Raw genomic sequence first — 16,102 nt, 5'->3', positions numbered from 1 at the left:
ACTAAAGGAAGAAGGGGTAAGAGTTGATTTGGAAACGAGGAGAACTAGGAAGAATTTAAATTAGTTTGCTGATGGTGTGTTCTCCTGGTTTTGCCATTTCTGAATTATGTATGTAGTAATTCATGATATCTCAACTGGATTGTGATTGTTTGGCGCAAGATAAATCTGAGATGATGAATTGCACTTGCTCTGGTGTTTGCTCTACGTATTGAGCCTCACATGGAGAAGAGTGTTACGGTGCATCTTGTGCTCATTAAGGCAGAGTTAGGATGCCTAAAGAGAGAGTTGAGGTGCACAGAAGCATATTGGCTCATGTTCTTGGGTCTCGCTCAGTAATACTTGTTTCTTTTTGTAATTGCTGAAAGTTCATGTTACTGAATACATCACCCTATAGTTCTGTTTCTCGAGCATTGTTTTCTTCTCTTGCAGGCCAGACCCAGGATCCAGTCAGATCAGACTGTGCTTGCAGGTTTTGAAAGCTGTCCAGAAACTGGCGCACGAGTCGACAATTATGGCAAGAGAAACCTGGGAGGTTTTGTTATTATTTCTTCTTCAGATCAATGACACTCTTCTAGCAGCTCCAACTGTGCAAGGTTCATGTTTGTCTTCCAGTTTGGTTCAATTACTGAAAAAACTTCTGGCTCTTCTTGACATTCAGCTGCCAGCAGGATGGGGGATCCCATTAAAAGCTCTTAAGGGGCTACCAAAGCACAGTAGCTCACTCCTAATTCTGCCCCATTATTCCAAAATAAAACATTGCCAGAAAAGACTGAATGATTTGGAGCTGAGTTTTCCTCAAAGTATTTTTGCAGGACAATGACTTTATACAGGAACAGTTTGATATGAACAGTTTCAGACGATGTTGTTCCCTGTTTGTTTCCCTGAAATCCCTTTGTTTTGCTGTTCAGCCTGCCTAGTGCAAAATAATAGTGTCGGTTTTACCTATTAAAAAAAAAAAAAAAACCAACAAAAAAAAACCCCTTCAATGTAGACACAGTGCAACAGAAGACTTCCTAAGCGTGGTGGATTCCTACTGTCCCTTATTACACACACGTGGCTGGACTTTATCTATTGTACTTGGTCTTGCAAAAAGGCTAATTGGCTGTAGGAAGCAATCAAGAATCACTCTTAAATATTACGAAAAAAAAGGCTTAATCTTAATGCACTTTAACCAAAACCTCTTTGGGGAGCTATTTGAAATTATTTGGATGGAACACTAACTGAAGGTGTGCTTGGTTTCTGTTGTAAGGTGGCATTGCTGAGAATCTGGCTGAGAAATTAATTGGCGTGCTGTTTGAGGTATGGTTACTCGCTTGTACGCGGTGCTTTCCAACACCTCCTTACTGGAAAACTGCCAAAGAGATGGTGGCTAACTGGCGACATCATCCTGCAGTAGTTGAACAGTGGAGCAAGGTCATTTGTGCCCTTACTTCCAGGTAGGAGAAACCCCATGAAAATAAATGCATGTATGGGGATAATAATGGTTGTACATGTTTTGGAGTTGCATATTTGTGGAATGCACGGCAATCCAAAAGTGCATAAGCAATACAAAGTGAGAGATCTTGCTGTATCCTTGGATTGTGCGTGTATTCCTTTGTTCTGCAAGGGAAGATCTGGGTTGGATTCTCTCAGTTCCTGTGTAAGCTTAGCACCTCTGTGATATTTAGCACTTTGTGGCGTGTATTGGTCTCCATTGTGACTCTTCATCATGTGCCTTGAGGAGTGACTCAAGAATATTAGTGTAGCGTTAATGTGTGTGTATCACATCAAAATTATTAGGTGCTTGTTAATACTCATGCTGCTGGGTTTGAGGTGACTCTTGGACTCTGCTTGGACCCTGTGGAGCTGAAGCTGTTACAGTTGCCTGGCACTTCTGTCCTGGCTGTGGAGATGTGATGGGCCAGAGGCAGACCACAGGGTCTCTGCTCTGGAGAGCAGGGGAGAAGCGCTGTACCGAGTCTTGCTGGGTATAGTAACAGTAAGGATCATATATGATAGAATTGTTTAGGTTGGAAAAGACCTCTAAGGTCATCAAATCCAACCATACCCACAGCACTGCCAAGCCCACCACTAACCCGTGTCCTCGTGGGCTATATCCACAAGTCTTTTAAAACCCTTTGGTGACTCCACCACTGCCCTGGGTAACCTGTACCAGTGCCTGACAACCTTTTCCATCCACTCTAAACATCCTCGGCACAAACTTTAAGTTGTTTCCCCATGTCCTGTCCCTTGTTACCTGGGAGAAGAGGCTGACCCTCTGATGGCTCCAACCTCCTTTCATGTAATTGTAGAGAATGAGAAGGTCCCCTCTGAGTCTCCTTTTCTCCAGGCTGAAAAGCAGGAGCCTCCCAGCTCTCAGCTGCTCCTCGTGCTCTGGCCCCTTCTCTGATAAGACCCCTCAATGTCTTTCTTGCCATGAGGGGCCCAAAACTGTCCCCAGGATTGGAGGTACCTCACCAGTGCCCAGCACAGTGAGGGGCTGTTGCTGCCCTGGTCGTGCTGCCGCACCATGGCTGATACAGGCCAGGTGTCATTAACGTCTTGCCCATCTGGGCACACCAGGCTCTTGTTCAGCTGCTGTTGATCAGCACCCCCAGGGCCTTTCCTACTGGGCACTTTCCAGCTAGTCTGCTGTAAACCTGTGACTCTGGGGTTGTTGTGGATCAAAGGTAGGACCCATCATTTTGCCGTGTTGAACCTCATGGATTGGCTTCAGTCCCTTGATCCAGCCAGCCCAAATCCCTCTAGACATCCTTCCTGTCCTTTAGTAGGTCAGTTCCTGCCTGCCTTGGTGTCATCTGCAAAGTGACTGAGGGAACACTCACATCTGGAGGTTGCAGGAGAGTGTTGTCTGTAGTAGAAGGTTCTGAACAGTGTGGAGAGTTTCAGTATCCTTAATGCTGAGGTCTTTGTGGTATAAAGTCTTTGTGGGACAAATCTCAGACTCTTGGAAGAAAGAACTGAATTAATTGCTTGTAGGTAGGTCGTTTGGGTCTCCTTCCAGCTCTCCTTAAGTATCACTAACTTATTTCTGTATAAGTTCAAAGGTGTGTTAAAATTGCTGCATTGTGAAATAGTCAATAGTGTATTTTTCTGCAAAGGTTTATTGTAACTTGGAAAAATTTTGCTTTGAGTTACCTGTCAAAATGTGAAGTGTGGATAGGTTTTTCCTGGTTATGCAGCTATTTGTTAAGCCCCTGGGAAATAAAGCTGCAGTACGAGTTCTGTGTATTTCCCACGCTATTTCTTTAGCTATTTTTAGCTTGTTAGATGTAGCGTTACATAACGGAAAATACTTCATGATTCACTGATCTGAAAAGAACAGCTCTGTCTCAAAACATGTTTTGGTGTTCCGCACCACACACTGTGCCTACGCTTTCTCCCCCACTGTTGACTAACAGTCTTGGTTCTGTTGGCGCACAGGAGTCTGCAGGGTTTCTGGAATGTTTTAGTCTGTGTTCAGTATTGTTGGTTTATGCCTCATACATGGAAAGTTAGTCCCTTGTGAAGTGGCTTTAAGTTCAGTGGTATGTTAAGCTGCATTTTTAATACTTCAATGAGGCTCCAGCTTTGAACAGTTAAAATGTTTTAGTAAACAGTTCTTTGAATTGTGTTATTAGCAATAAGCTGAGAGTAAATGTTTCAAATTAAAAGCATATGGAAGATTGTATTTGGAAATCTGTACAGATGCGCAGTGTTACTTTGTGTCCTTGGCTATGGTTTTTAGCAGGATGAAACTGGAGTCTTAATTGTGTTGCCATACCAATAGATACTACTTTTACCCCATCTAGATTGCTTTAAGTATATATTAACTGTCTTGGATGTGTAGCTTAAATTTTATTTCTCTCTTCAATAATTCTTGAAAATGTCCCATTAAAGATTTAATCATGCTCTTTGAAAAACTGGTTTCTTGTAGTCATAGGGAGAACTGAAGCAGTGCACTGTGTTGCCAGGCGGTGGTGTGGGGCATGACCATGCATGTGGTTGGCCCAGGCTCTTTTGGATCTTTTAGAGCCACGTAATTCCTCAGCAGAAGCATACCATGGGGTCTTGCCTCTGGGCACTAAATGTGAGTGGACACACGCTGGAGAGCATTTGCTACCTGGTACAGATGTGTGTATTTCTGGTGTTAAGGAAACTTCCCAGTCTGACCATTTCCAAGACTCTGGCAGTCACTCTTCCACCACCAGTGACTTTAACTGCTGGGACTGAAGCCCCTTTGCAGCAGCAGCTCCAGTGAGCCTACGAGTGCCCGTTTGACTCCCTGCACACCCCACTCTCACAGGCAGACCAGCTTTCCTCACCAGTTCGACCCCAGGTTTCCCATGGGAGTCTCAGATGTCTTGTTCCATAAAGCCCTTTATTCCTGGCACAGTAACACAGAAACAACTTGAGCTAGTGCCTCCAAGGAGCAGCTCCAACAAAAGACTCCTGGGCTTTTACCCCCTCACAGTCCAAGCTCATACAAGTCTTGGCTCTTCCTCCCTAGCCCTCAGCTCTTGCAGTGTCTGTGCACCTGACTGGGCCACAGGTCCAGTGCCCTTTGTTATGCACAGGGTCGGCATTTCCCAGCCTCCCTTCAGGGAGCTCAGTTTGCAGCTGTCACTGCAGCTGCACCACCAGCTTCTGCACTGAATGAATTCCTCATCATCCTTTTGTCTGGAGAAGGCCTCTTGTTCTAAAGCTCTTTTGCTCTTCTGTCCAGGCTAGGTACTGTAAATAGGCTGTGATTTCAGACACTTGTGTTAATTGGCTGCAGGTTACTGTAGTGCACACTGCTGGGAGAAGTGGAAAATGGAAATTCAGCCTGTTTGACTCTTGGTTTAGGAGTCAGCCATAGACTAGTTTTCTCCTCCTCTTCTCATAGTTGTAATGACTTTATAAAACTATGTGGCTTTATAAGTGAGTAAGGATGAGTGGGTAATTTCCTGACCATTGCAAGGAAGTTAGCTTAGGGAAAGGCAAACTGATTTCTAGGGATGCTGGGTTATTGCAAGGGTACAACGCAGATCTCTTCCATTCCTTTGGAAAACATCAAGATTATGTTGATCAGGGAAATTGAACTCTAATTTGGTGAAGCTGGGTATGAAGTAGAGGTCAGATTAGATAGCAGGAGCTCAGTGAAGGTCATTGATGAGTCTCCAGGTAGTTACAGCTCTTCTCTGGAAAAATCTCCATTTTTCCAAGCATTGTTCTCATGGCACTGGACCACTGGTTTGTTCTTTGTTGGTCTGTAGATCCCAGCCTCTGGCAGATGTGCATGTGTTTTGTAGAACTCACTAAACTGTGGGTTGCAAGTCCTCTGCTGCTTGTAGGTCAACAGTGTGTGCTGCTCAGGGTGCTGGGGTACAGTGTAGGTCATCAGTCACAAGCTGGAATTTAGAACTGCAACTTAATATGACCTGCTAAAAAAGCTATGAAAGCTTGAGCTAATGAGCTGTGAGGATAAGGGCTGAATTTTTTCTTAAAAAAAAATCCCTCTTCCTTTACATCTGAGTCCTGCCAGATGTTCTTGTGGCTATGATAACTGGTGACCCCTCTGGCTAAGTGATGGGAGAACTGGTGAGGGGTCTTGTGCCTTAATAGCTCTTCGGTTTGGCAGGAGCTTTAGTCAGGCTCCAGGTGTGCACCATCCAAGGCTGTAAGAGGGCTGATTGTATAAAGTGGGGTTCTCTAGGAAAACTTGGGATGTTGCATTGTTGCCTGTGGACTCACATGTGAGTTGCTGATACCTTTGGGGCTCAAATGCCCTGTTAAATTTTGGAGTATGAGCTGTAGGACAGTTCTGTCTGACTTTCTTTCTAGGTTGCTGCGTTTTACATATGGACCTTCATTTCCTCCATTCAAAATTCCCGATGAAGATGCTGGTCTGATTCCTCTTGAAATGGATAATGAGTGCGTTGCACAGACATGGTTTCGCTTTTTACATATGCTGAGGTATTGTAATTACAGCCATTCATTGTTCCTGTTCTTGCATCAGCTCTATACATTTGCATGACAAATGAAACATTTCTCTGGAGATTGCCAAGATTAAGCATCTAAATAGAATAAAATGAGAGACTTGTTGTGCCAGTGCCATGCAGCGGCTCAGGGCAGGCCATGAGTGGTGTTGTTCGACTTTGAACTCTGATCTTTCAAAATGTAAACTGGTTCAGTTAATTAAAAACTACTTTAGCTATTTGGCATTTTGGAGGATCTGAAAAACAAGAGTTCAATAGAATTTTGTTTCTCTGAGATAGCAGACAGGAAGAGCTGAACAATAGTTCTGGGAGATGCATACAACTTCCACTTGTTCTCCAGGTTAAATTTAACCTACAGTTTATTTTTAAAATGGGTGTTTGTATATTTATTTTTATGAAGAAATCTATATAGTTAATTTTACCAGACATGTTAATCATTCCTAAATGCACAGGTGAACGAAATGCTGTGTTTTGTTTTAAAGACTTTTGGACATAGTGTTACATTAATGCTCTCAATGGCCAGGTTAGTAAACAGTTGATTCAAAATACCATTTAATAGTAAAAGCTAGATAAACATTAGACTGTTTAAAATTTACTTCTTAATTAAAAATCCCTCTTAATTTGTAGTACTAACGTCACAAGTATTGTACTCTTCAAATTTGGAGTTTACAGATTTGCTGTTTCAGGATTTGAGTCAGTCAGGAAAAATTGCTTAAACTGACAATCCACACCCCTTCTTATCACTGTTTGACTATATTTAATTCATTGCTTACCTTTCTAGAGTAACTTTAACAATATAAGAAACTCTTAACTGGGTTCAAAAGACTTCATAAGTAATTAATACTGCTGCAATAATTAGTCTAGCAAATGTGTGCTCTGGTTTGTTTTATTTTACTAAAATTGTTCAGTGTGTCTGGGTAATGTTTGAACTGAAGATAGTTATATACTGCCAGTTCAGGAACTAAAAATTGCCTTCCTGTAATGGAGTAACAGCTAAAATGTATTGGTATTGGAGGCTGGTTTGTATTATTATTTAAATGCCTTAAACTATTGCATCTTCAAGCGTTCTTAAAATCTTAAAAGCTGTTCTTAAACTGACTAACATATATTTTGCTCTTTTTCTGTGCAGTAATCCTGTGGATTTGAGTAACCCAGCCATTATTAGCTCTACCCCCAAGTTTCAGGAGCAGTTTCTGAATGTGAGTGGGATGACTCAAGAATTGAATCAGTACCCCTGCCTTAAACATCTGCCTCAAATATTCTTTCGTGCCATGCGTGGAATCAGCTGTTTAGTGGATGCATTCCTAGGTAATGCTTTTGTCTTACCCATTGGATAACTAGGAATATTAACTTAATCATTATTTTATTCTTTTTTAATCTGTTTTCTCCATAAATACACCAATAACAATTTATCATTTGCAAGTATATCCTGGAATTGATGAGAAGAAGACTTCAGATTACTTCTAAAAAAAATTGTATACACAACAGTAACATTTGAATGCATGAAGTTGTAGATGGCCTTAGTTTCAAATGCAAAACAAATAAATAAATCAGAAATATAAAATAAAACCAGAGATCTCTTTCCCAAACAAGGCTTCTTTTCTCTTTCCATCTAACCACCAATGCCAGTGCTATGCTTTAGCATGTTTGTGAGTACTCACCACCGTGTTTCTAATCTTTGTGGCAATTGCTGTGTGCCTGTTTTATAAAGTGTTGAATTTGGGCTGTCATCTTCAGATCTTTTTGAGAGTTCTCCTTTGTTTACAGTTTGGTTACTACTAATGCTGAGTAGAAAAGTCATGTTTCTTTGGGTCTGCTGGTAACTGAGTAGCTCTGGCTGGTCAGTTTTAAGTAACAGGATGGAGTACCTGAAATTTAAAGCATAATACCTAGTATGCTTCAGACCTACTGAAAATTCTTCAGGGAATACATGCTATTGTAAACTTGGAAGAGCTGCCTGTCTCCTGCTGCTTTTCTGCTTAAATGTGTGCAAGCAAATGTCATCTGCCTTAAGTGTGAGCTGATGTGAGATTGCAGGAGACTTGAGCAGAAATGTAAACAGTATATGGAAAAAACTACCAGTGGAATCAGACCGTCAGCCTGGAGAAGAGCGGGCTCTAGGAGCACAGGACAGGGTTAGACTGGATATTGGGAAGAAGCTCTTCCCTGTGGAGGGTTGGTGAGGCCCTGGCACAGGTTGTCCAGAGGAGCTGTGGCTGCCCCTGAATCCCTGAAAGTGTCCAAGATCAGGTTGGACTGGACTTGGAAGAATATGATCTAATGGAAGATGTCCCTGCCCATGGCTGGGAATGGAATGGAGGGTCTTTAAGGTCACGTTGAACCCAAACTGTTCTGTGGTTTTATGAATCAGACACCTAAGACTTCTGGAGATCTTGTAGCAAGATAAAGCACCCAGAGTGATAATAGCCCACCTGGAGTGCAGAGATGGAGGCTACAATGCATTGGGGCACAGGAGATTTCTTAAGTAAAATTAAATTAAGGCTGTAAGTATGGAATGGGAGAGTGTGCTCAGGCAGACTTGAGAGCTGCAGAAAGCTCTTCAGCGAAGGCTGATGAGAAAGCTCATTACCTTCTGTCACAAGTGCTAAAACATTGGGTTTTGTCTTGTTCTCTCTGGTCTCACATCTCATCTCACATGATGTGTTTGGCGAAGTAGTGCATCTTCTTTTCCAGCCAAATGTACCAAAACAATAGGTTTCATAGTGCATACTCTGCCTGGAGTGTAACACTGATGATTTAGCAGGAGGAAATTGTTCTGTAATGTGTTATGAAAAATATTGAAGTGCTTTAATTAACATTGTCAAAAAAATCTGTGTCAAATTCTCAAGCACTTCGGTTCCCCACTTCATTTTTCAAATGGACACAAGGGTGTTGGAATTCATTAAAATGGGCAGAAATGGTGTTTGTCACTTCAAGTTTTGCAGAAGTTGAGTTGCTTCTGATTTTAATGGGGAAGAGCTCTGTACACCATGAATTTACCTGAAGCAGGATAAAAACTGGTCTAATGTCCTGCTACTGCCAGAAAATTATAGCTTGCTCTGCTTTCTTACTCTTATCTTGTGTACCACCTTAGTATTTGGCTGTTCAGCAGCTGGTTCAGCTCAAACTGAGCGGAAAGCTGTGTGGTGGATGGGTTTCATCTAAAATTAGTGAGCTAAGGTGGCTTTTAAGGGCCAGACATCTTAGAGATGTCTCAGAAAAAGGTGTGGGAGTTATGATTGGGAATGAAAGGCAAAGGTGAGAGGCATCTGAATTCTGGCAAAAGTGAGCTGTGAAATTTTCTTTGGCAAGTGAATCTTGCCCCTTTCCCTCTGCCTGCTTCTAGACTGGTTCCTCCTATCTGCCATTCCCCACAGCCTTAAGGTATGGGGTCCTTTGGTGTTTTTTAATCAATTGCTTATCTTATTTAATTACTGTTTTCTTTTGCTTTTGTGTTTATTTCTGCTAATAGCAAAACAGGGAGAGATGTTTTTGTTGCTACTGCTGTTTTGGGGAACAGGGGGAGGCATGGCTATTGCCCAAAGGCTCCTTTGCTTACTAATAGCCTGCTCTGTGAGCCCATGGAATTCTTGCTGAAAGCCTGCTTTATCCCTGGCCTTACAGGCATTTCCCGACCCCGCTCAGACAGCGCACCACCCACGCCAGTGAACAGGCTGAGCATGCCCCAGAACACTGCTACCAACACCACTCCACCCCATAACCGGAGGCATCGGGCAGTGACTGTGAACAAAGTGACGATGAAAACCAGCACTGTAAGATTTCCTACTCTGAGTAGCTGACCCTTTGGATCGTGTCCTCAGTTAGAGGACGTAATTTCCTTGATTCTAGGAGCTGATGTGTTCTTCTGTTCAAACAGGTAACTACTGCACATGCTTCAAAAGTGCAGCACCAACCTTCCTCTACTTCTCCACTCTCTAGCCCAAACCAGACAAGCTCTGAGCCTCGGCCACTTCCAGCTCCTCGCAGGCCAAAGGTTAACAGCATCTTGAACCTCTTTGGATCATGGTTATTTGATGCAGCATTTGTTCACTGTAAACTTCATAATGGAATAAACAGAGACAGCAGCATGACTGGTAAATATCACAAAAAACATATGTACACTTTTTTCCTTGTTTTATGGACATTTCCTACCTGCAAGATTAACACATATATAATCCAAAAAAGAGTAAAATCTGAAGTGCTCTGTTGTAGTTAATCCCTTGAGCTGAGCCGGCATCTGCTATTAGCTGAGCAGCTGTTAGGGGATTTCAAAGTTTAGAAAAGCCCACTTTTTACTATTAAATACTCCTTTCCTCTAACAAGCATGGCACTTTCAATTATGATACTGGGGAAAATGCTATTAAATGAGGGAAATCATATGGTAGGATTCACTTTTTAGTTTGAAATCTGCTTGAGTCTCTATGATATATAGGAACTATTTATATTGACTCTTTAATATTTGAAAAACTGTCCTGCATTGCTCTACATAGTGCACAAAGCAGTACTTCTTGGTTTTGTAGAGTGTTAAGAAAACAGGAGTCCTTAAAATAGCTAGTGGAGTTGCTGTCTATCAGTTATGGTTGCTGTGTGTTTCCCTTAATGACTTGATATATTCCTGTCTTCAACCCTTAACTGCCAAACTTAATTTGTCTCCTGTGCTTTGCTCAGCTGCAGGGGTTAGATGTTTTGAGATATCATAGCAGAATTAGTGCTCTGCTCAGAGAGGTTTTTTAGCTCTCATCTTACTTTTGGGGATAATATTCAGAAAAGAATAATCTTTCTAATTCTTTGCATTTTTCCTGTTCCTTGTATGTTTTGAATGTCTTCTAACTTTTCCAAGAGATCTGTCAATTGGTCAGTCAGTAACTCACTGGCCTAAGAAAAATAGGGGAGAAGACATTTGTTGTAGCAAATTAGATGTATAGTGGGACTTGACAGCTGCAGTTAAACTGGTGATCTTCCTTGTTTATTGTGTCAAATTCCTGTGTGAAAGCTTAGGATTTGGGATCTTCCAAAGGTGTTTTAGATATGTAGCACATGGTTTTTGAAAGTTTTCTTTGTGGATTTCTGTAGTAGGAGTTTGGAATCTCTTTGTAAAAGGCCTATGACTCATGACTAGAGAAGCAGCTGAGCTTAGGAAGGAGCAAGGCATCCTTTGAGGGTGTGTTCGGTTGCATATGCATTTAATGTATTATTACATTTAGTGCTTTTCAGATTGATTAGATCATTTTAATTTTGACATAACCTGTTTCTTGAGCGATTTTAATGAAATGCTTAACCTCCAAAGGCAGGATGTCAGCTCAGATGGTGCTTATGCAAAAGTGTCAGCTCTAAACAGAGGTGTTATGCTGGCAGAAGTACACAGTCATCCAAAATCAAAAGGTTTAACTTCCTTAAAGGGGTTCCAGGGCCTTCTGTTCATATATGCAATGTCTTAAATCACCTAACGGCAATCAGGAAATTGTTGTGTTACTAGCCTTACAGGGATATTTTCTGGCTTTCTGAAATCTAGAGACAACTGTTCAGAATTGAGTTAAATCTGTTCCTCCTCTGTGCTCTTCTGAGCTGTCTGTAGTGAGACCAGTCTTTGCACATCACATGATCTGCTGTGTATTAGCAGCAGTGGTTCTGAGACAATGATGTTGGTGGACTCCCAGGACCCTCTCTGTGTCATGTCCTGCTTTTTTAGTGATTTAGAAGACAGGATTAACTTATAGGAATTTAGTCAAGTGTCTGCTGCCCTTGTAGGATGGTTATTGCTGTGTAAGGTCACTGGTCACAATAGTGCCAAGGTGGGCTGGCTGAAGGAGAGAGAAGTGAGTATGGACCCCTACTTCTGAAATGCTGTAGAGAGGCTCCAAACTCTGTTTGGCTGATTTATCCTTCTGCTCAGCCTCTGCTTAAGGTGGGAAAATGAGCAAGAGGTGTAAAGGGCCAGGCTCTTGGACTTTCTGCTGACTTGAAGCATCAGTGTCTTTTGAGTGACCTTTAATCCAAATCATAAAGTTTTTATTCTGGGAATCTGACCTGTGATGCCTGATGCCTCTAAGTGAAGTCTTTTCCTCCTTGAAGAGCATAAGACAGGAGGTGCTATGCTGGCTGGTGAAGTGGGCCAGGAGGGGTCTGTATTAGGACCCCCCCATTGTAGAAAGGGGGACCATCAGTAACAATCCGATCTGCACACTGTGCCCATCCACTGTTGCTGTAGGACATGAAAGAAAGACTGCAAATATTTCAGAAGGCAAAAAGCATAAAAAAAGAAGGCTTCTATTGTTCAATTCTTACTGCCTTTTATAAGGTGCTCTGATACAGATTTAACATGATTGGTGAATAGGAACGACAGTTCTAATTTCATTGGTTAACTAGAGAAACAACAAAACACTACTTGGGGAAAGATTGTTTTGAGAAAGGATAGTTGTTTGCCAAGATTGTTTTGGGAAGAAACTTTCTTGAGAAATTTTTCCTTGGGAAAAAGTTAGCAGCTGCTAGCAGGCTAAAATCTCTCAGATCCAGAAATATCAGGCACACAATCCACCTGCTCCTGCTGCCCAATATAGTTGTGTCTTGAAGGAGGAGGGTCAGCAGAGAAGGGCGGTTACCTGCCACAGTCCCTACCCTTAGGAAAGACATCCAAAATAAATCTGATGCTTTGCAGCTGTAGTTTGGCTATTCCTGTATGTGTTGGTCCATCTGCTATCCTTTGTAGCCATGACACTTCAGCCGCTAGCTGAATATTCTTACCATGTCTGACACTGCTGTTGATAATCTTAGCATTAACTTCAAGAAGCACTATTATTTTCATGGGTGCTTTAAATGTTTTGATTGGGACATGTCTGCACTTAAAATCAGCTTTGCCATGTAGTATTGTCTTCCAGTGGCCCACACACACGGTTTTTCTTTAGGTCTGAAACTGCGGCTGTGTAAGATCTCAGCAGCTTTAAACCCTTCCAATATTTGCTTTGTTTCAGTGCCATGTAGTTAGGAATTTTTTCTCTTTTGGCTGTCTAATATGGCTTTTTTGTTTCACTGCCAGCTGGAGGGACTGAGGACCACTTGGCAAAAGTATTGCAACTTGCTCCTTGGTCCTGTAGAGACTCTGTGCCCTGGGACTCTTTTGGAACGCTGTGTTTTCTAGTGTGTGTTTCTCTGTCCTCTTCTGTCACGTGGCACAGCCTCAGTGAGAATCCCTGTGATCTGATTGCCTTAGAGAGATTTATGAGCTCAGTGCAGTGCCTACCAGGGGCCCTGTGGATGAGTCATGATCTCAAGCTCTAGTTCAGAATTTAGTTTTGTTCTTTTAAACAAATCCTGCTGAGACACATGGCCAAACACATTGTCCTTGTTCCATCTTACAGCACACCTTTTTGATGAGCTCTAGGAAATAATGAGCACTTGATCAAGGCTGATGTGAATGACTGCCCCTCTACCCTTCCTTTTTTCCTTGTCCCAGGATCTCACGTTTTACCACTGGAGCTCTTTAACCTCCAGAAAGGAAGTAGTGAAAAATGATAGGTGGAAAAAATGTCAAACTTTTTGTAAGTCTTGAGGTGAAAATACTGTCTAAATGGATAGAAAGGTAACTGAACTTGCTCTGCTTGACCCTGCTTTGCAGGGGAGGGCTGACTATCTCGAGGCCCCTTCAACCTCAACTGTCCTGATTCTGTCAGGTTAACTGCTGTGTCACAGATACTCAATTTTCTGTCATCTCATGGGTGAACTTCTTGTACCGACTCTTGGATGGAAAACTGTCGGTATTCCATATTTGTGGTTGTTCTGGTTTTGTCTGTCTTTGGGAAGAGAGAATTGTTCTCTCTCAAGATGAACTGGAAGTCATCTGTATACAGTTGGCTACTGGTGGAGGTTATAACCTGGAAAGCAGTTGTCTTCTTTGCTCTTTGAGCTCTGTCCTGCAAGGTAGTCCTGTGTCATTGTTTGGATTCTGAAGCAGAGCAATGATCTTCCATCATTGACATGATGCTTTTGGGCCTTGAGTGTCCTTATCGAGTTTTAGTTTCTGCACGCAGACTTTAATGGTGAAGCTTTATGGTGGGGAGGTGATAAGCATCATCGTGTTGTGATGAGAGAGTAAAAATGGCCTGTTGGAAGATGCATAGGTGGTTTGAAAGCAGCTGGATCCTGCTGGCGTAGTTGTTAGAATCAGGTGAGTGTGTGGCATTTATGTAGCTGATAATGTGGGATAAATAGATCCCTGTGATAGATAACACATTCGTTAAGAAATTTGCTACACAGCCTGTATGAGGTTAACCAAGAGTGACAGCTTGGGGTATGTGTATCTGTGCCAGGGCAAGTTCAGTTGGCAAGATGTGTTTCAGACAAGCTTGGCCATACGGTGCATGCTACTGCTACCTACTGTCCTTAGCCTCTGAAAATGGGGAGAGGCTCACCAGCACCTACTGCCAGCGTTCCAGGAGCGGAATCTTCCAGTCTGATGGGCTCATTCTCCATCCTTGTACCTAAAGGTTGCCAGCTGTGCAGTTTATAGCAGCTGAAGGAGACACCTCAGGGGCTTGCTGGTGTCACCCAGGGGCTGTTGGCAGTGGGGGAGCCTTAGGGTACATCATTACCCTCACCTCTTCTGGCCCTACTGTCATTAATGTCCCATAGAATGTTTGTGGGACTCTAGAAGCAAATTCTAAGCAGCCCTGTCTGGGGTCATAGTGAGTGCTGCTGAGAGGCTTGGTTACAGGTCTGACCCTGCCTGTTCAAAGAAGTAGCTCTCCCCAGCTGGTGGCTGCTGGAGTTCTTACTCTTTTCTTTCTCAGGACTTTGTTTGAGATGTTAATGTTTCTGTGAGTGTTCTACCTTTTGTTTCTGCTTTGGAAGATTGTTAATGAAGTTGGTGGTCGGGGTGGCATGCTCAGGTATTCTGGTTGTTGGCAATTTGGCTTTGGGAAATGGGAGCTGTAATACCGTTGCTGGTTTGGAAGTAGGAGTACTGCTGTGAGGAGATAGCAGGTAAGTAACTTTCTCCCTGCAAGACATACCCCAATTTAGAGGAGCCTTAGGATAGCGTGGTGTATGCTCCATGTGCAATGTGACATGGGGACAGGTCTGTGAGCTAAAAAGGGTTAATACATGTTAAAGAACTGGTGTATGTTGATATGAACAGCTCTAAATTTTAGTCGTATTTTGTAACTTTTTGTTCATTGTTTTGCATGGTACTTTCAAAACCATAATTTTGGACCTGTATGCCAATTTCCTATGTGTTTAACGAGCTTGCTGTATCATAAAGCTTTTAATCTATTTTTTAAAAAGCTAAAAGCTTCTTAACTTATATTACAATTTCACCATCTTAAAAGTATTTTATAACTACTGCTGTCCTTTGATTTGTTTCCATTTTATTTCTATTATCTTGCAGCATCTTTTATCCAAATTCTTCTTTCTTATAAATCTTGTAAGTAGGAACCAGTAGCTTTTCCTTAATTGCGGTCATGCTTTTCTTTTTCCATAATCCCATATTTTATTTGTAAATTCATTCTCATTGTCTCTTGTAGCTTTTGCACTTTTACTTGAAAAAGACGAGTAATTTTTTTTGTGTGTGTTTTTGAATGGGGAGGATTGTTGGCAAAAGCAAATTAATCTGCCTGAATCAGTCCCATCTTTTCTGTACTTTAGTCTGTGATCATGTCATGAATTTCAGGACTTTGCACTAACCATGTTTTTTTTACTTAAAGCTTATTTTACAGACCTAGTGTTTGATTTGTATGCATTGTGCATGTAGTGTTTTTTTCCAACTACAGTATATTGCTGGATAGCTTATTTAGGATTAAAAATGGCTCATGGGAAGATGCATAAAGATTTGTACTTATTTTTTACTTAACGTCAATGAAAATTTATGAGGTAAATGTAGGTTAAATGATAAATTTGAGAACAAAAAATTAGGAGTAGGCACTTGTCATTAAGACATTTCTTTAAAACAAAACAAAAAAGCACCCTATCTGTAAATTATCAGGTATTCTAACTGCTAAAGTGTTAACATGCCTTTGTTTGCAAGGCTGACTGTGAACCTGCTGTTCCCCAGTGTCCCAGAGCTGAGACAGGAGTTGTTCTCTTTGCTGGTAGAAACACACAGGTGTGATTATGTCAGAAACACACATTGTCTGCTGTTTCCTTTTGTAGCT

General features: G+C 41.9%; 1 protein-coding gene across 2 annotated transcripts in view; it reads left to right on the top strand.

Annotated features, from left to right (window-relative positions):
- Window positions 1-16,102, top strand: part of RALGAPB (Ral GTPase activating protein non-catalytic subunit beta) — a 64,558-nt gene that overhangs the window by 11,204 nt on the left and 37,252 nt on the right. For both annotated transcript variants that reach the window (XM_066199259.1, XM_066199258.1), the window contains exons 4-9: window positions 430-593; window positions 1,250-1,436; window positions 5,806-5,937; window positions 7,090-7,268; window positions 9,585-9,733; window positions 9,838-10,054. In XM_066199259.1, the coding sequence (XP_066055356.1) occupies window positions 430-593; window positions 1,250-1,436; window positions 5,806-5,937; window positions 7,090-7,268; window positions 9,585-9,733; window positions 9,838-10,054 (1,028 nt within the window). The remainder of the gene's footprint in view (window positions 1-429; window positions 594-1,249; window positions 1,437-5,805; window positions 5,938-7,089; window positions 7,269-9,584; window positions 9,734-9,837; window positions 10,055-16,102) is intronic.

This window comes from Chamaea fasciata, unplaced genomic scaffold (assembly GCF_029207755.1).
Source record: "Chamaea fasciata isolate MVZ Bird 193981 ecotype frontalis unplaced genomic scaffold, bChaFas1.0.hap1 SCAF_17, whole genome shotgun sequence".
Lineage (NCBI taxonomy): Eukaryota > Metazoa > Chordata > Aves > Passeriformes > Sylviidae > Chamaea > Chamaea fasciata.
Note: the sequence above shows the minus strand (reverse complement) of the source record. Positions and strands in the feature narration are given on the sequence as shown.